Source organism: Aphis gossypii, chromosome 3 (genome assembly GCF_020184175.1).
Source record: "Aphis gossypii isolate Hap1 chromosome 3, ASM2018417v2, whole genome shotgun sequence".
Classification (NCBI taxonomy): Eukaryota; Metazoa; Arthropoda; class Insecta; order Hemiptera; family Aphididae; genus Aphis; species Aphis gossypii.
The window spans coordinates 23,080,157-23,101,586 of record NC_065532.1 but is presented as its reverse complement, the minus strand read 5'-3'; the positions used below and the strand labels follow the sequence as shown (position 1 = coordinate 23,101,586).

The following is a 21,430-nucleotide window of genomic DNA, read 5'->3' as shown; positions in this document are numbered from 1 at the left end:
CTCGCAGCGTTCGTTTAATCGTACAGCTGTTTTTTGGACATTACAAGTACAACCTACATTATAATTGTTTTTTCTAGAAGTTGGTCCTTAAGACTTAAATCACATTCGATTGTCAACGATTGTATTTAAACGTATCGTTTGTCCGTTGGTATACCGCATGTACGCCATGTCCACGGGCGCCCATAGGTAACATTTTAGGGGTTTTCAAAATAAAAAAAAATTTCAAATGTATGACGATAATAATAATATTATGGTATTATTTATTTAGCTACAAGTTCATAATATTTTTTTGTCCAGAGGGGGGGGGCGAAAGTGCCCTATCTGCCACCCCCAATGGGCGCCCATGGCCATGTCCATACGGACACGGTATTTCGGCATACATGCAAGTACACGGTATAGAAGATCTTCTATACCGTGGCAAGTATGTAACTTCTTGAACTGTCATCCATCAACGGCGTCAAGCCGTCAACAAGTACGCATATTAAATAAAATAAACTAATCATAAATCAATCAATTTTTTCGTTAAAAATCTCGATGACTTTGTAGTTGTGCTGTTATCTATTTAGCTATTTTTGATGATAACAACATTATAGATAATAATTTATAATAACAACAAAGCGTCAAAGCGTGCAATTTTAAAAATTGTTGTAATTCACATTCTAGATTCTACAAGTTAATTTATAATACAATACCTACTTGAATTGAGTTACTGAATAGATTTCTAGTTTTGTCTGTTTTAATAGTTTAAAGTCCTGTTTATTTCATGTGAAAAACAAAGTGTAATACTCCTCAAGTTGCTTTATATTGTTAAACTTAACTTTGTAAATATAATATACAATTTATCATTTATTTTAACTCTCAATTATTTAACACTGTTATATGTTTAATTTGGATGTATTTAATGTCTTAGGTTTGTTTAAAGTATCTAACATGGATTGGATGTACGATGGTACACGAATACAAAAAGACGACTATCTTTTGGGGAAGAAAATTGATAAAAAATATGGCGAAAGCGCAGATAATGGTAATTGTCAATAGAATTGTTATTTATGTTTAATATACCATAATTTATGTTTTGTTATTATTTATTACATGTTTATAATATTCAACATTTATTATAGTAGATTTTTGACATTTTGTGAATTAGTTGACATTAAATATTATGTTAATATTTAGTACTTACCTAGTATATACATTAAATCTCAATGAAGATGCTGTCTTGCATAATATAATGTTTTTCATCGGTCCCTAGACAATTCCTTTATTAGTTAATGTAAAAATCATTTGTTAAGATGCTTAATTTTTTTCTATCTGGTTGGATAAGATGCTCTTTTGTTCAGCACAGATAACGATACATTTTTAACAATTGTGAAAAAATTAAAATAGGAATTAATATGAAATGTTGGGTTGTGTTAACAAAATAAAAAACTTTTTGGTAAAATGCATTTTCACAGTCTTAAGCAAACAAAAATAGATACTTTTATAGTTTTGTAAATATAAATTAAAAATAATAATTGAAATATGTATGTATAACCTATTCAATTATGAATAATAATGAAATATTAATTAATATACTCATCAATATATACATATGTAAACAAACTAGATATTATAACTACTAATTTTCTTAATTCCTGCATATTTAAGACACTAGAAAGTATAATAATATATATGTATAAAATTTAAAAACTTAAAACTGCTGTTTATGAGTTTGTGGTATATCGTTTATGTCGAATAGTTATTGGTCATTCATTTTTTAAAATTAAATTGAATTGATATTGGTATCTAATCAATAAATAATTTGATAGTTATTTAAATCCTATTAAAAATTGTCCATTTCAAATTTATTTTGAAGTTAAATATACTAATAACTATTGCAGTATTTAATTTATAATAAATTATTTTACTTATGTTTTTTAGATTCAATTTTACCACCTAAAATATGCTCGACAGATAAATTTTCTCAAGTAGATTTGACAAAAAAGATTTCAGAAGATCCATTGGTAAATATTAAAAAGCGGGAAATTGAAGTTGCACAAAAAATTCTTCAAAATCCAATGCTCCTGAAAAAACAAAAAAAAATTCAAGAAGAAAAACATACTATTGATGATCATCAGCTAGATATGATATTAGTTAGCCGTTTGAAATCATATGAAAAAGCTGGATTAGATCTTGCAAAGATACTGTCTATTACTAAGCACAAAGAAAAAAAAGAACATAAAAGAAAAAACAAGTCAGATCAATCCAGTTCTGAAGAAGATAAAAAAAATGTCAATCATGAAAAATTGACAAGTAAGAAAAATAAACATTTACAAAGATCTGGCAGTTTTGAACGAGAAGACAAGAAACAAAATGATAAAAAATCTCTCAAATATGGAGATAATAAGCCAAAATACAATAAAAATAAAAGAGAAAGAAAGACGTCAATTTCATCTTCAGATGATGAAGTTTCTTCTAAGAGAAATAAATTAACAAATGAATATAAACATCATAAGAATGATAACCAAAAACATAAAGATCATCAAAGAAAACATAGATCAGTTAGTACTGATGATAGAGAACATAGTTTTCGAAATAATAAAAATAAAAGAAATGAACGGGACAGATCTATCTCGGAAGAAAAATATGAACAAAATTATAAAACTTCCAAAAATAAACATAGAAATAATCATAACGATAACGATAATTACAAAAAGTATAGTGATGATATGAAAAAAGACAGAAAATATAAAGAGCAAGAATCTAAAAGTAGAGAGAAAAGACATGATAATAAAAAGAAACAAACATTAAGTTCAGACAGAGAACTGGAACATAAAAAACCAAACAGTACTTCTGAACATGATAAATATAAGACTAAAAGTAATAACCATAATCATAGATCAAATAGTTCTGATAAAGAACACAAATCAAAAGTATCTAAAGATTCAATAAATAAGCGTTATACAAATTTGAATAGTCAAAGGAGTAGATCATCAGAGAGTCCCCCAAAAGGGAACAAACATCACAAAACAAATGAAATTAAAAAAGATAAAAACAAACGAAAGTCTAGTAGTTCATCAAGTTCATCAAGTTCAGATAGTGATAGAAAGAATGATAATGCAGTGAAACAGAACTCCAAACATCGACATAGTTCAGAAGTTCAATCAGATAGTGATAAAGATGAACACAAAGGAAACAAGAATTATGGATTATATGTAAGATACACATTTATTAAATTAATAAAATCCATCAGTATTATAGTAGTATTACAATAGCCGAGATAAAATATCTTATATATCAAATTTGCAGGGCCTGATTAAGGAGTTGGTCACCAGTAGGCTAGGGTTAGCAAAAATTCTATATTCGTAAAAAAAAAATGTTGTGGCGCCCCCAATTTAACGTTGACCAATTGGCGCCCTAGGCTGTAGCCTACTTACCTATTGGTTAATCAGGCCTTGCAAATTTGATTATGGATTAATCCTGTAACATTATTAATTATTTAAAGTTTTGAGTTATTAAATACAATTAATTTAAAAATTATTTTTAAAACTCCTTAGTTCTAACAATTTTAAATGTTTATTTTCTTTTAATTTTTGAATATTTTAAAATAATTACAGGATCTTTTAACTCCTTTGTTAAAACTAAAAATATTTATACATAAAATACTTAAAAACTAAACAAGACCTGTAGTCTCTAACCTGTACTGTAATAAAATAAGTAACTAAATAAAAATAAATTATTTAATAGGTACCTAATGGTAAAATTGTAAGAAAATCATCTATTAGTCCGACACCCGTAAAAGAGAAAAAAAATTCAAGTATTGTTCCACCCAAACCACCACCTGCCAAGAAAAGGAAATTGACTGAAAAAGAAATGGAGAAAATGAGAATAGAAATGATGGAAAATGCTAAAATTAGAGATAAAGAACGCTCTTCTAATGTAAAACGTTACAGAAAAGAAGACAAAAAAGAGGAAGAAAAACAAAAACCATATAATAAGGACTTTTTAATGTAAGTACCTCCTATTTATACTGTTTTTTAAGTATTTAAATTAATTAACATATTAAAAATTTTTTAGAAAACAATTGGCACATGCAGCTTCACAAGTTAGTGTTGAAAGAAGTATCAAGTCAAATGTCAATAAACTACAAAAAAATAATAATAGTATTGCTGATTAATTTTGTTTACCTATTTGTATGCAAGTTATCAATATTGTTTTTTTAAATTAACATTTTATCGAGCATTTTATTGAATTCATTATAGTTTAAAATGTATTTTTGTGTAATAATTTTTTTTATTATTTTGATTATGTACTAAATTTAAAAAATGTTATTGTTAATGTCAATTAAAGTTAATTTGATTTGTTTACTTTGTAGTCACTTAATGTGAATTAAAAATACATGTATTTGCATCTGACTTTGAATTAACTTAAAAGGATGTCAGTAAAACTATTTTCTTTCTGAGCCATGTGCGCTATAGCAAATTTGTGTTCATCAAAACAAATCTTGTGATGTAAACTTTGATATGAGTAAATTTGTTAAAAAAAAATCGAACTATTATTAAACTTTAAGCGGAGAACATATTTGTATTTAAGTGTTACATTTTATATGAACTTTGATTTTTCTATCATATACAAGTATTTTTAGATTGTAAGATTTTACATATTATTACTTGAATGAAAATTGAAATATTGTAAAAAACCCTATCTAGAAATATAAGTAATTTTCCTAAGTTTGATAATAAATGAATAACTGATTGGTAATAACTTAATTTACTTCATAGACATGAAAATATAAAATACTATAGTTCTGTAACATATTTATGGTTCACTTCAATATTAAAGCTAATAACATTTAATTGATTCTGCTTGGTACACATTTTGTCGTAAATGGTTAGTCAGAGAAAACAAATAGTGCGCTAACATTCAAATGTCTTATGTTCGAATGACATTATTATTTTGTCCTGTATATTTTAAAGTAATTTTCACGCATTGTCTATTAATATAAGAAAAATATCAGTTAGTAAAAAAAATGTTAATATATACATTTAAAATCAAAATGTATAATGTCATTAAACTACTTTTATAATATTACTTATGTTATTCTATTTTTGTAAAATCATTATGAAAGTGAATGTATAAATTAAAATACCTATAATTTTAAATATTGATGTAACAATATCCAAATGCATATAGGATTTTAAAAAGTGATTAGTTAACAAAACTGGTCATATTTATTTTGGTTTGGTTTCTCTTTACAATGATATTAATAAATAATATTCATGAAAACTATGTGAAGTGAAGTGGTATTATGTGAATAAGTAATAATACTATTTTAAGATATTATTGATATTAAGTTAGTAACTTCTGAAGCTCGTGAACATTTCCACCTTAGAGCTTGAATAGGATTTCAATCAAAATTCGTATTGCTTAGTAGGTAAAGGTAACCAATAATTGTTGTTATTACTTACTTTATATTTAACTTGCTCGATAGTTTTTTTTTTGAATTCATTTTATGCACCCATACGTAAATATAATTAATTATTACTATGATTTATGTATACTGAATAATACTATTAATTCTGTTAATATTTAAGTGGCGTATTTGAAGCCAATTATTGCCTTTCTTTTGAGCGATTTAAAAATAGTAATTCACCTCAATATACTGTGAAGGGCTCCATATATGAACCTAACATAACTCCCCAACTATTCACCACGATTGCTTATAGACTTCCACTTAACATTTTTATATCTGTATGCTTATTATTAATTAATAGGGCTTGGGTTTTAAAGCATAATAAACAACTAAAAAAGTACACGATTGTTTTAAAAAAGCAAAAAAAAAACATGACCAAAAATTAACACGAACTACTCGAACTAGTTATAAGAAATAAATAAAACAATTGAAAAATTAATTTAAATGAAAAAAAGAGTTAACTACCATGTATTTACCTTGATTTGCAGTAGTGAAATTGACTCTATTGTTCGACAGAATATTTAACATTTAACATAGAAGACGAACTCACTAAATCCACTGAAGTGATCGGTGCATACTTCATACAAGAAGTTTTAAATTACAACACTAAATCTTAAATTTTGAAATGGTCGATATCGATGTTTTAGGTGTACTGACCGTATAGGGTACCTAGGACTTTAGGCTATATGTAAATCGATAATATACAATTTTAATACATTTAATAAATAAGCCGATAACGGAAACCATATTAATGCAATATAAAAATTTAGTCCACATTTCTGGGTTTTTACGTTTCTTAATAATTTAATTTTTTATTATTACTATAATAAACATATAAAAATTCTACAGCTGAAAAAAATCAATAAAAGCATTTATATATAAAAAAAGCAAAAAAAAAATGGTTTGTTTGGAATCAGAATGACGTGAAACGAATTTATGTATAAAAAAATTAGATTTCTATTTCATGTATAAAAAAAGAAGTAGTTATATGCTTTAAAATCCGAGCCTTAATAATTAATAACGCTAAGGTTTAATCATTTGGTTTGCATAAAAATGACTTTATATCGCTATTTTAAAACTCTAATAACAACAAATTATTTATTAATAGTTATACTCAAAGATAATATTAAGTTATTTATGAAAACAGTACCGCTAAAAAAATCAAATGGCGAACCATCCCACACATCGTAGCAGCTTCTTTTCCCACCCGTGTGAATGCCACTGAGCAACTGAGCTCTTTTATTCCAATTACACTTTGACTCCTTAAGACTTCAGCCATTGATTTTGTATTTTTCAAGAATATAATTATTTTTTATTTGTTTTTTTTTTGTTTTTTTTTTTGTTTTTTTTTTTTTATTTCCAGCATCTACCTAACTTAACCTTAAAGTGTTGTACTTACCAGACGTACATAAAAAAAATATTTTTATAACATTTTTCTTTTGTAAAGAGTGGTGGAGGGGTTGGTGACGGACATACGTTTTATATTTCCTCATTTATAAAACAAGAAGTCAATTGATAGAAATCATTTTTATTCTATAAAATATATTATTTATTAATAATTTCTCTGAAATTTCGGGCGGGAAAATGGGGTCGAATATTTATAACATACATCATCTACGTTTAGAACTTACATGGGTAAGTGTACTGATTGTGGAATAAAAAATAAATAAAAGTTATAAAATGTTTTAAATATTAATTTTAATTCTAAAGTATTGAATGAATGCAGTGAATTGGCTAATATGACGTATTATATATCATTGACCTGTGTATTTAAGTCGATATAGGTATAAACAATAATCGATCAATACAATAGATTTAAATTTGTTGAAAAAAAATACCAATCCAACATTATTAATACATAGGATGTTTATAAAATGTATAATTAATTATACACGATGGGCGTGTAGATATGTCCAAATATGCAATAATAGGTAAAACTGTTACACGATTGGAAATAATTTATTCATCATGTCTATTATGATTTATGATATTATGTGCAATCGGATGTGCATTATCATTACTCAACAAAAAATATGTAGTCAAACGAAAATCTGTTCCCTGGCCGTACTAGTGCCAAATGGACAGAACGTAAACGACGATTGAATATGTATTTATATTTTATTTATATTTTATGATTCATAACATTAACAACCGCTACCTACTTACTTATTTAAAAATTAAAAATTAATATCTTTATTCTCCAACTCAGTTGGTTTCCAAAAATTAGAAATAAGCCACGGACCGCTATACTTAAAACGGCTAAAGCTTAAATTATACTGGTCATTGGGAACAAAAAGTCTACCTTGTCTAAAAACACGAGTACACGACTGTATACTACCTACCTTCTATACAATGATATAAAATATTTTTATTAGGGAAATTTTATTTAGTGCAGTTAATAATAATAATCTAAAATGAATAGTTTTTGGAAATAAAATTCAAATCGACGTTTAAAGTTAATCACAATTGGGAGATTTTCTAAAAAAAAAAAACCTAATAGCATTAAAATAAGAGTAACTAAAAAATAATAATATAGGTACGCAGTAAAATGCTCAAATCTCGTCAATATCGAATATATAGGTATGCACAAAACGATGTGATATATATTTTTCGTAATACGTTTATGTGGAATTCCGAATTTACCTATCCCTAATTTTAGTATACCAACAAAATGTTGAGGTGAAATTTACATGCATCCGTTTCATTCGTTACCTTTGTGGCTCAATGGCTATATCTAAGACTTCGCCCTTTGCAGGGATTTTTATTTTAAAGCTATACAATTCCAATTTTCAGGTATTGTCTGCATATTATTCTATAAACGTATAATAATATACAGTACACAGTTTCGAGTTCGGGAGGATCGTAAGAAAATCAATTTTTCATATATTATTTTCCAGTTGCATAATATATACTTAGTAAAAGCGACATAAATAGGTATTTAACTATTTATAGTAATCAAAATAATTATCGAGTAGGTAGATAATTAATGAATCTAGTGACTAGTATATGTTAATTATATTATATTATGGAAAACGCTTTATATCAGTCCATTCGATTTTAACAGTTGAAAATTATGATTGATACTAATTGATTGATTTTAATAAGTTTGAGTCGGTATTAAAATATAAGAATATTTTTATCATTAACAAGTTGATTACGATTTTGGTAGACTATTTCTCCGCGATGGTACGGGTATTTACACTTATACTAAATGAACGAATCTCGAGCGGTTTATATACATAGACGTATTGGTAGGTTATAACGTAAGTATATATATATGTATTTAGATATATACAGGTATAATATGTATTATGTATGAATGTTTGATTGATGAGTTTTGGAAATGTTTGTGGGTAACTATCTTTATACATATACATATACACCATAATAAATAACACACTGGCGATTGTCTGTGTACAGGACGATTATTAACTGTAGTATGCGTGAACCTCAACGAAACCAGTGATTATCTCTTGCAGGTATTATTTTCTTATATTTATTGTGAAAAAAAAAAATCGAATTATTTTAGCGTAATTTTTAAGTGTTGTTTTTACCGGTTTTTTTCTTCGAGAAAGAACAAGAGCATTGTCCTAAAATACGAGAAATCATTATATTTTTATTTTTACAAATTCGAGTGAAACTATATAATTTAATACGTTATCGAAACATCGACAATGCCGGTTAATATAGTATACATATAGAACGTTGTTTACATCAAACAAACGATTTATTGGTTGTATACATTATTATAATAATAATATATTGATGTACAAATATATAGTATATAGGTGGTACTTAGGTAAGTTATCACCATCTTAGACGTTTAGACGACTTCCAATAATAACCTTAAGCTAATTTATATATTCTCATATCGATAAAAAAAATATACAGTGTACACCTACCCGTTGAATTGATTTATTTTGATATTTTACGCAGTAAGTAGTGATAAAATAGTCGTATACTGTTAATTAAATTTAACTGAAATTACTTTTTAGTTTGCGAATAATTACAACTCTAACTGATATCAGATATTACTACCGTATAAACCTACGTTTTCGAACGGAATGAAACCAGAGAATAAATATTACATAGGTGAAATGTTTTTGTGTCATTCTAATGTTGTATAATTTTACATTATAAAATGACTTCATAAATTCATAATATCAATAAAGCTATCGGTTAAGGCTTACAGGATCAGTGGAAGTCCTCTAGGCTACCGGTGAATGATTTATTTCCATTGATGTTTCAATTTAAATATAAATACAGTGTACAACTATAGTACACATTTTTCAAAAGTTCTCTGATAATATTATTATCATCGCAGAATACCGACTTTGTGGCCTAATATACCCGTGCATTCATATTTGGTTAAAATATGATTATGGTGATTATCTACTTCTGTAAGTATTTATTCGTAGTATTATTTTTGTAAACAGAGGCATATTTAATAGAGGTTAAATTTATCATTTGTCAATTTTGTGTAACGTGCACAGAGCCTGCTGTGAAATTGAACTAATTTTATTATTCCGTTGATAGAAATATATAATAAGCGAATCGTAACTAACTAAATAAATAATGTTTTAATGTATATTTTTTAAAAGCGTACGGTAAAAATGTATAAACACTTAATAAATAATAAAGTATTTGTTTTCCCTGTTTTTTACGATATTTCAATTTTTTTAAATGAATTATTAGTATTTTTAAACTGTAATATTTTACTTAGGTACCTACTATGTGTAACTTGTGTTAGGTATTTAAAAATTGAAATATTGCAAAAAATGAAATTCAAACATTAACAATGTTCTTATAACTTTAATTTTGTTAATAGTTAATACTTTAATATTAAAACTAACAACATGCAATTGGTTACGCTGAATATGTATACATTTGCTATGTTCATATGTTTTATAGCTTTATAAGACGTAAGCCACACATGAGTGACATGTCCTATCAAATTTGTCTTATATTCAAAATAAATATTTTGGGAATAAATACATTTTTGATGAAAATGTTGAAGATACTAAAATTTTAAGACATGAAAATATAGGCCTTAACTGAAAAAAAAATTCGAGGGGGGGGGAAGGTCCAGCATTTTTTTTAAATATTACAGATACTAAACACTTGTCATTTTTAAGTTAAAAGTATAAAATTTTGATTATTATCATTATTAAAAACAAAAACCGTCATGGTAATATTCAATTTACATAATAGTTAATTATTTAATAATTTAACTTTTAATATTTTTGGAATAATTAAATTAACAAATAAACACAACAAAAAAATGCATACTTTTTTTTGTTAAATACAAATTACAATATCTAAGAATAATAATATGCAATACAAAATATTATGATATAATAGTAATATATGTAATGACATAGAAAAAATATTTCAAGGGACAACCCGTAGTTGGTGTGATCAATCATTTTTAGAAAAACGATCTTGTTTTATTGCCGAGATATCCCAATATGGTGATAACATCGATCTATTTTATTCTACTATAGATATCTGTAAACTATAAAGAAAGGTTTAAAGATAATTTACTTCAACTATATATCCTAAAACCGGTAATTCACAACAATTCTGATTTGGTAGACCAAGACCAAAGTCACCACAGATTAGATACCTAATAGATTTCTATTTTTCGTTTAGTAGAACAGTGACAAGTTTAATTTGTGTAGTCAGTTTCAATTTTCTACTTCTCTAAATTTCTTAGAAGACCTTAAAAAACGATCTATGCTTTGGGATCGTTTATCTATTATTATATAAAAATTGAATTGTATAGGTAGAACAGAAGGTAGCTAATTTTCAAGGATGTACCTTATCACTTGAGTAGTTGGGTTAAATTAAGAACTTTAATAATAAGAATATTAAAAACTCTAACAATATTATACTTATACCTACGTGTATCAAATTTGTCAGTCGTTTGTCGTTTAGGTACTAACTTACAATTGACTTACAATTTATTAATATTGAAAAATGAATTTTGAAATGTCGTGTTATTGTATTTATCACTTCATAAATCATTAAAAAAATTGTATAATCAGAAATTTAATTCAAAATTAAAATTTATATTGTCTGAATAAATATTTAATATAATTATAAAGAGTAACGATTTTCAGTTAGGTGCGTTCTGTACTAGTGTTATTGTGTTATGATTTACGAGGAAACTTATTTTAAAATTGATTTATTTCATTTATACGCACGGGGCGTATAGTTTATGAACGTATGAATACCTACTTTCAGTTTTTTTCTGACAAAATATTAGACATTTATAATATAAATCTATAGTTAATATGCCTATACTGTTTACTGAGGAGTAGACAAATAACCAACCTGACTGTCTTTAGGCGGCTCATGTTTATAACGTTATACATAATATACAAGTGCATACGATTATAATATTATATTATCATAATTCATATTTTAATTTTGTTCCAGCGAAGAATTATAATAAATCTGTAATTCACATTCATGGCTACCTACGCAATATTTAACATATAATATACCTGTTTATATCTACACCATATTATATGGATGCAGTGGTTAAGCACATAGGGATACACTTTACGTGTTATACATTATTTGCATATATTTGCTTTTAAGATATAAAGATTTTATTAAAACTCTGATTTTTAGAATTTTAAAATTTATTTACAATATAATATTTTCAAATTATTGAGATTTTTTTTTGATTTTTTTCATGATTATTATTATTAAGTATTGTTTTCTTTTAATAAATAAAATTTTAAAAATAATTTTTTTTTGTTGTTTTAATATTTCAAATAAGTCAATTTAAATCGGCTGTTTTCAAAAAAAAATCATCGAATATTATACACATATACTAGAAATAAATGTTGAACACAGTATTACCGTCGGTTTTAAATTTAGTAAGAAACCAGAATTTGTACTTGTAACTCGTAAGATACAATATAATAAATATCAATAAAACATTTCGAAGTGTTCAATCATTTTTTTTTATATTAAAGTATAATATGTTCATAATTTTCTTTTCTATTTTTTGAATAATGATTATTCAAAAATAATAAATATTTAAATTATTTAAAGTCCTTACTACAACAAAATCAACAATGAAATATAATCTTACATTAAATCAATCACATTCAGTTGGTTAGGATACCTACCTATAATCTATATGTATACTTATAATTAACATAATGTTTGATTTTACGATATTCCAAATTTTAAACGAGTTATGATTATGGTACAATAATACAATTTAAAAATGTTCGTAAATCGGTTAGTATGATAAGTCTATATCCGATCTAGCGATCTACTTGGCTTGTACGAGTAATCGTAGTCGTTAAGTTGTAGTGGGTTGGGCTCGATAAAACCTTTATGACTTTAGACGCTTGTAAAAAAACAATTAAATAATTATAATGACGATAATTCGATTATTAAACTATAACGTGAAGCGTTATTGTTGATCACTATTTGTTTAATTAGGTACTTATAGGTTCATAAATGGATACCATAGCAACTATCATACCTGATATATAGATGAATATTGCAAACTGTGAAGCACCGGATATCCGTATTACTTATAAACTATACATTTATGAATTTATCACACACAGAAGAGGAAACATCACCGTAATACTTTAATAATATTATTATTTACTATAAATATTTTGTTAAGAGGATAAAAACAAAAACGTTGCTTGTGGATCATTAACTTTAAAGTCCCTATTCAACGCCAACAATATTATTTAACTACCGTTCTGCGCTTCTGCACAGTTAGTAACATAAAATTTATGCTGTACGTATTATATAAATACTGTTATCGTAATTTATAAAGGTTAAATATTTCATAAGATACTATGCAAGTGTGCAACAGTATACAATCAAATAGCCTGTTGTCTATGTCTATTGCAAATACACGAAATTATTAGCACAGCGTATAATATATTATGTTAATACTCGTAAATAATCGAGTCGAATCCTATATCTTATGAATAATAGGAGGCATGTTTTGACTTTATTATTATTATTTTTTTATGATTGTGTAAGTTGGTTTAATTATATATAATTTTATATTATGTTATGAAAAAATACATAAATATTTATATAATCTTTGCCTTAATTTTTATAATTCAAACTGTTATATTAAAATATGTTATGAATACTATTTCTGTTTTCTTTACGAACACAGCGTATTACTTACCCGCATAGTTCATCTTGGCCTTTAGGCAGTTAGACTTTAGTTGATATCATAATATGCAAATATGCAACTTATTGTGTGAAAACTTAACTAAAGGTAATAATAGTATAACAGTTTATTGTTTTATGTTAATATTTTATATTATACAATATACACCGTTAGGAATGTTAGGATACGGGTAAGTTGGTAATGTTGTAATATATAAATATTACTAGAATTTAAAACTAGGCAAAGAAAATTATTGTGTAATATGTAATACTATTATTTTTATGATAATTATCCAGAGGTGGCCATATATTTATGCGGTCACTGTAAAGGACTATGCGATATTGATAAACGAGTGCTTTATATTTTAAATATATTATTTTAATTAGATTTAATTTAGAAAAAGAAAAAAACAATTGATTGTAAAAACTAAATAAATAAATTAAAAATTATATCTTATGGAATTAATATACATTTCAAACTCAAAAGGTTAACATTTTAAATGAGCACCCAATGTTTTTTAATCATAAAAATTTTTTTTGAAATTTTTGGTTTTTACTGTATCTTTTGGAATCGAGTACATAATTACGTACCTAGTTGTAATCAGTCAAATTCTTAAATGTAAAGTTCAGACATTCCAAGATGAATTATATGCGTATCTAATACATTCTAATTTTGATGAAGTATACACGTTGAATTACAAATATTATTAATCAACGTTTATAGAGGGAATATTTCGCGTATTTAATAAGAAATAAATTAACAGTTAAAAAATATCGGAGTTTTTCTATCTGTAATTTTATTGTTTTGTTATAGTTTCACGAATAGATCACTATTATAAATGCTATAGAAGTTAAAAAAATTAATCCCTTTAAGCACGTAAAGTTGTGTTGAAAGTTAAAACCTTTGAAACGCCGATGACTAGAGAGGCTAGATAATAATATTATTATATAGGCTCTCTATACCGTTGATTATATAAATGTATACCTATAGGTCTATGGTTGATTGTGCTCGAGAGTGATATACTGCCATAGATTTATGTGACCGACTATCACGACACATCATCTGTCGTCCGTGGTTTTGGAGGATGAATTTATATAATCGACGATCATAGAGTATCTAAATTCTAAACTATATAATTTATTATCAGAATAATTTAGAAATAATATATATGAAACATTAAATTCATAAAACCGTGTTTAAAATAAAACTATTGCAATCTAATTAAAGTGTGTATTCATATTTCGAATTGACAAATATAAGCGTAAGTACCTATATATTTATAATAATATTTTAATATTCAGAACGGAGGTAAATTATCGTGGTATGTTTTAATGTATCCGAGAAAACCAGAAGTAAAAGTAACTTTGCTTTTCTTAATTCGTATTGTCGGCGAACGGATTAAAATACTTTTTAAAAAAGCGAGTCGGTCAGATAGGTAGGTAGGTATAATACCTGTATTTGGTCAACAACTCACGAGACACATTATATATATAATATACTAGGGTTCTATTATCCGGTTATTTTAACTCCCTTCAGTTATTTCTAACTGTATATATGTATATTATGTATGGTAAGAAATGAATTAAATACTTAAATAAATACTTCACGGGGGAAAAAAAACGCAACTAGTTGGTACCCGTTTCTGTAGCTCACGTGTCATCACATTGATCGAATCAGATTCCTATACACCGTACTATTATATAGAAATTATTGTGTCTGGTTTACCCCCCACGAATTACCGCCACCATTCTTCACGATCAAACACAAATATTTGAATTATGCAACCAGTTGTCACTGCACTACAGCAACAGAAAATATATTTATAATTTGGCGGTCTTAAATTTTTACGAGGTTCCCGTGTGTCTGCACAGGAGTTTGCCAAAATAACACCTCTACACGCCAGCCACATTTTGTTCCAAACATCATAAAAACATTTTCGCATAATGATTTGTATATAGGTATCTGAGAAGGAACTGTGGTCACACGGAGTTCACTCAGTTATTCGTGGCAATTTTTTTTCGTTTATAAAACAATGTTTTTATAAATTATATAATATTCACTACTCGTATACACGCTACAATAACTATACAATTATATACAAACATAATATAATTATAGTTAATATTAGAATGGCATTTACATCTTGTGCCGGTCCAACGCATCCAAAAAATTGTGTTAATATTATGTTTTTAACGGTATGTCATATGAAGTAAACCATTCAAAACATTATTTGATTTCAAGTGAATTTAAATCGAAAAATACAGTAATATCGTTAGAATTCTTATATTATTTCGATAATTTATTACGGAACACCTACAAAGATAGAAGATGTTCTAAAACAATGCTAGTGCTGTGTTTAATTTATTATGCGTTTAGCGTATTTCATTGTAAATATATATTTTAGAGTTTTACGATATTATTTTTCCATGTACGAATATAAATTAAACTATTGTCTGTGTCAGATTTTTTAAGTGCGAGGGGAGGCTAAACACAGTAAATTAAAATTAAGTCCATTAATAACGATTTTTTTTTAGATCCTGGACAAGGAGATTAATGTACTCGTATGTAAGTTTTACAACGTTGTGAGTTTTGAATTCTGAACAGAGCGATAAATGTATTGATTTTACAATGATGAGTGTTTTTTTTCACTGTATAGATTATAAGCAGTCAATTTTAAAATTTGAGTCTAGTTTTGAATGGAAAATTGGATTTAGTTTGTACTTTAAAAAGGTCAAAATTAAAAATTCCCAATATTTTCTTTATAATCGGGAGAAACAAACAAAAATAAAGATAAAATTGGAATTTTTACGTTAAACTGCAGTTTTCGATTAAATCGATTTTTTTATTTTGTTATAATTAAATAGCAAATAACCGCAGAAACTTAAAATTTTTACTAAATATTTATATTATCATGTTCTGTACACGGTATAATTTTAAAAATATTTTGAATTTTTTTGAATCATTTATAGGCACGACAAATTTTCAATTTTTTTTTTTTTTAGTGTAAATTAAATATTACTCACTGAGTTGAAATTCCTTTGTATAAAATTCCATTTATATATATTTTTACATTTTATATTAAAAACTACACATTTTATTATATGCATTTGAAGTTGGAATTTTGATGAAATTATTACTTAAACGATAAATAACGATGTTAATTTTATTGTTTTGTTATAATTTAAAAACATTATTCCTGGAAACTTAAAAAGTTTTACGTACCTATATTATATTATTATGAATTTTACCCCGAATTTTACTATACACAAAGACATTTTTGATTTATTTTAAAGTAATATCTATTTATACTATTTCTACTGTTTTATGGTATTTACAAAAATATGTTATTAAATTTTGAGTTATATAAGTTGATATAATATTGTAAAAAAAAGCTATCATATTAAAAATTATATTATGAAATATACTTTATAAGACGACCATTGTCCACTTACAGACCGTTTCCGCTGAAATTCGTTTTGTGTATTCAATTTTATATCATTGAATTTAAATTTAATACACCCATTATAGGTTACTATTATAGTGACTTTCTTGAGTCTCGACACTTAATGTACAGCAAAGCGGTAGCTACTCACTTCTTGTTAACCTCATTTTTTTTAAAGAGTTGATAAATATTTTTTGGCTCTGTCAAAAAGCTTGATGATTTTATACAAGGTGCTTTATAACTAATACCTACGTACTCTGGAACGCCATATGGTATGTGCTGTGTGTGATGATAATCATTCTTATTGGCTATTATATTTTTATATTATCCTATTTTTCTTTTCAAAATATTAAAGCATGTTATGAAAGGTTTTGAAATGTATTTTAATCAACTATAATTATTTTAAAACAAATAAATGAAGAGTTAAGATGTGTCTCAGTCCTCAGGTATTCTTCTTGATTGTTCATTCTAAAAACTAAAATATAATTTATAAATTTTGACAATCTACTGACACCAAATATTAATAGAAAAAAATAACATTTAAAATAATAATTGTAGTACTAACAATTCCTTATTATAAACTATATTATAAAATGTGCAATTTTGAAATTATTTTATTTAAAGAAACTATTCAGCAGCGTGAAGTTAAATTTTAAGCTTTTGTCGGTATTGGTCATAAATCATGACTCATAAGATATATCTTACTCTAAAAAAAATAACCACGAAGAAATTTAATTTATATTATACGTTTGTTGTGTTTTGAATTTATCTCATTTTTAAAAATAATGACTTGTAGAATGAATTATCTTTGTTTTTAATTTCATTATATTATTTTAACATTAAGGTTAAAAAAATGTAATTATAGCAATTGTTTTGATAAAGAAAATTTGTTTTTTTTAATGTTTGAAATATGATTTTTAAATATTACGATGATATTTTATATGAATTATATAAATGCGATATTCATATCATAGTATTCATATAAAAATATACTAATTCAAATAAATACGTACATAGTACAAAAAGGGGGTTTAATTGAATATTGAAATATTTAATATTATATATTTTTATAGGTATTAATTAATTAATTTTAAATTTATAGATAATTTGGTGTACGTCGAGTTCAGACAATTTTTAATAAATGAAAATTGTTTAAATGGTTTTAAAAAAATAAATCGTAAGTCTTAGAGTTAAACAAATTAATGTTTTGTTTACTATAATTTTTAAAATAGATATAACTCGATTAATTTTGTATTTTTTTTTTAACTTAGATGAATCAACTATAAATTCAATTTTCAGTTATAATTAGCACTATGGACGGTTCAGGTATAAATTGTACAGTATCACTGATGCGTTGTGATGACATATCGCAAATACCACTTTTTAAAACAGATGTGATTAATAGTGCTGATTCCATTTCTATGGAACCAAAGGATACTGGTGTAAGTAGTAAAACAATTGAATTGAAACGTTCTGCAAGACTTTCCAAAAAACGTACGTTACAAGATAATCAGGTAACTGAACTCGTTGATCGGTTAAATGATTCAAATGAAAGGGAAAAACTATCAAAAAGTCTGAAATCAAAAAAAAACAAGACAGAAATGTATGTAACTCCAAAAAATGATATTAAAAAAATTAATAATCGAGATTCTGTAAAATCTACAATAAACACTACAAGTGAACTCAGCAGTATGACGAACGTTCAGTCTTCTCTGAATACTATCGTAGATAATGGGGAAAAAATAAGCGTAAAGATTTTACCAAGAGCCTTTAAAAATAAAAATTCTTCTAAACCTCTTTTGGTTACTTGTGTTAAAAATTTAACAACGGTGAAAGATGATTACAAAGAAGATGAGGTACGATCGACACACGAAAAAAGCGATGAATTAGTTAAGCTAACTCGGAAACGCGGTCGCCCATCACAGAAAGAATTAAAATTTTCATTACAAGACGTCGGTAAAGTTAATACATCTAGTAGTGACGACATCGATCAACAGAAAACCAGGAAGTGGTTTTCCGATTCTTTTGAAAAATCACACGGCGCATATTATGAATCAGAATTTTCAACTCTAAACGAAAATGATTTTACACCGACGCCTGAGAGTAACAGATATGATGATGGACCACTAAAACCTAAAAGGAAACAGATTGGGACAAAATCATCGACGGCCGATGTTGAAATCGTTGTCAGCGATTCCTGTACAATGGAAGACAGTACAGAGCAAGTTAAAGCTGTGCCTACAGTTGCGACATCTGAAAACAATAAAATTTTATCACGCTACTGCGAAACATTTGATCGCGAAATCGCACTAATTTCTAATCGCTTTAACGTCCAGTGCGATGTGCTCCGAAATATAATTGAAAAAGAGTCCATTTCGGTGTTACGCGAAAAGTACTCGGATACGGTGACCATGTCTATGGTAACTGTATCACCCGTCGTATCGTTGACGGAGAATGGAAAACGCAAATCGGGACGGAATTCGAACTGTGCAAGTGTCAAGTACAAGATTGAACCCGCCAGGGAGACCGTGGCCTACGAAAAAACTAACTTGAAAGACACGATGGAAGAAGTTTCAAAAACAATGCCCTCGTGGACCTTGAGCATTGTCGCAGACCCGCCGAGATACGTCATCTCGCAAATGTCTATCGAAACGTACGGTACACCAATCGTAAACAAGTCCGTGGTGTTAGATAGATACTTCAGAGCTTCCGTTTACATTAATCAGCGTCTGGAGTACAAATATTGCAAACGTTATACGACGGCGGCCGATATCGTTAATCTAATCAAAGAGCTGGATGCTATAATATAGTGATGTATTTTTTTTTTTTTTATACTTAACACTGGAAATGTTGTGTATTATAATATTGTACCAAATTTTATAGTTTGTTCGGTCCGATTGAGTTTTTATCGATATCTAATCACTTGCTTACACATATTATTTTAAATTTATTAACTTATAAGTTATCGGAGAACCAAGTATTTTTGTTACTACCATATTGTGATGTATCATTGTATTATGTTTGATGTAAAATAATATTTTTGAAGCCGAAATATAATTTAATCTATATAGTTCAATTTTCACGAATTATTATCTGCAATATGAATGATTTTTAATTTAATATTACTTATTGTCTACTTATTGCGTATCATTACAGATTATAAATACAACTATTTTTCTTTTCTCTTTTATGAACTATTAAAAAAATATGTTATACTCATTATACATATTTCAACGTTACCGGAAATCACCGTCAATTTTTTTTTTTTTAACATCCTTATAAAATATTTTTAGCGAATGCGGTCTGTTTGAAACTAATACAATCGAGCTGCTAATTTTTCATACATAATATAGTATATAATTATTAATTATGTTATGATCTAATTAAGTTGAAATAAAATGATGATTTACAAATTTAATGAATTTTGATAGTATCTTTTGCAATTAATTCTATTATTGTATGTAAATTTTTATACCTAATACGATTTTATAATTATATGTATGACCACTAATTTTTATAAAGCGCACTTCAGATTTTAAATATTACCAACTGCGAACAAAATATTTAATTGCTGTACTTAATAATGTTGATGTTTGTATTAAATGGATAAATAATTAATAAATAAGATAAATAGTAGATAATGTGAATAGATTATAAATTGTGTAATGTGTAGCCAGTGTAGGTACTTAGAATATTTTAATATTAAAATACTGAAAAATAACATTATATTCACAACTACCTACTGCTTATAATTGGATTTAAATACCGTATTTTTTTTTTAACAGGCTAATTATTAAATTAAAATTGTTTTATTATAAACGCACTTTATGAAAGTAAATATTACTACCATAATAATATTAGGCTATTTAGCATTTATAAAAAAAAAAAATGAATTCTAAAAAAAATTACCATTTAAAAAGTTTTTAATATTATTATAGTAGGTTGTAGATAGGTAGGTAAAAGAAGAAAGGATACGGTACAAGGATTGTGAAATGCAAACAAACATTAAGTTAATAATTTCATTAAGTTATAAATTGTATTATTTATACTGTAAATGTGTTAATACTAAATAGTATACATACCTATAGTTCAATATATACTACGTCCTTTAAGGATTGTTCAATCACGCAGGTTTCCAGATAAGCGTGTGACGTACCTACTAAAATAATTATTGATATATACATATAATAGTCAATGGTTAAATGTTAATCAAATGGATTGTGAATAATTGTTTAAATCGATTAAACTAAAATGGAAATATTTTACTTATTAAAAGCTCGGCGATATTTTTACTACTAAAAATTTCACTTATAATAAGTTTGTTTATATATGACTTATCTCCCGACTCATTTTTACTTTTTGAAAA

The 21,430-nt window shown here is 26.2% G+C and overlaps 2 protein-coding genes across 3 annotated transcripts; both read left to right on the top strand.

The window, feature by feature from the left end:
- The first annotated feature begins 349 nt into the window (after nt 1–349).
- Nucleotides 350–5,070, top strand: LOC114132338 (pre-mRNA-splicing factor CWC25 homolog). Of its 2 annotated transcripts, none has more exons than XM_050204017.1 (5): nt 350–472; nt 911–1,024; nt 1,921–3,194; nt 3,727–3,989; nt 4,057–5,070. In XM_050204017.1, exons 2-5 carry the CDS (start codon nt 931–933, stop codon nt 4,154–4,156), a joined length of 1,731 nt encoding a protein of 576 aa, XP_050059974.1. In that variant the 5' UTR covers nt 350–472; nt 911–930; the 3' UTR covers nt 4,157–5,070. The 2 variants fall into 2 exon arrangements, with proteins under 2 accessions (XP_050059974.1, XP_027853575.2); XM_027997774.2 differs by lacking the exon at nt 350–472 and adding an exon at nt 597–821.
- A 9,681-nt stretch (nt 5,071–14,751) lies between these two features.
- LOC126550849 (uncharacterized) lies at nt 14,752–20,179 on the top strand. The gene is made up of 3 exons (XM_050203251.1): nt 14,752–14,883; nt 18,167–18,241; nt 18,336–20,179. The coding sequence occupies exon 3, from the start codon at nt 18,378–18,380 to the stop codon at nt 19,872–19,874; it is 1,497 nt and encodes a 498-aa protein (XP_050059208.1). The 5' UTR covers nt 14,752–14,883; nt 18,167–18,241; nt 18,336–18,377; the 3' UTR covers nt 19,875–20,179.
- Nucleotides 20,180–21,430: the final 1,251 nt, after the last annotated feature.

Bases quoted from the DNA above. Each gene is read 5' to 3' on its own strand.
- LOC114132338 (XM_050204017.1), top strand. From the start codon at position 931: ATGGATTGGATGTACGATGGTACACGAATACAAAAAGACGACTATCTT. The intron at 3,195-3,726 runs GTAAGATACACA...ATTATTTAATAG, and splicing joins ACAAGAATTATGGATTATAT to GTACCTAATGGTAAAATTGT. The intron at 3,990-4,056 runs GTAAGTACCTCC...AAAATTTTTTAG, and splicing joins TATAATAAGGACTTTTTAAT to AAAACAATTGGCACATGCAG.
- LOC126550849 (XM_050203251.1), top strand. From the start codon at position 18,378: ATGGACGGTTCAGGTATAAATTGTACAGTATCACTGATGCGTTGTGAT.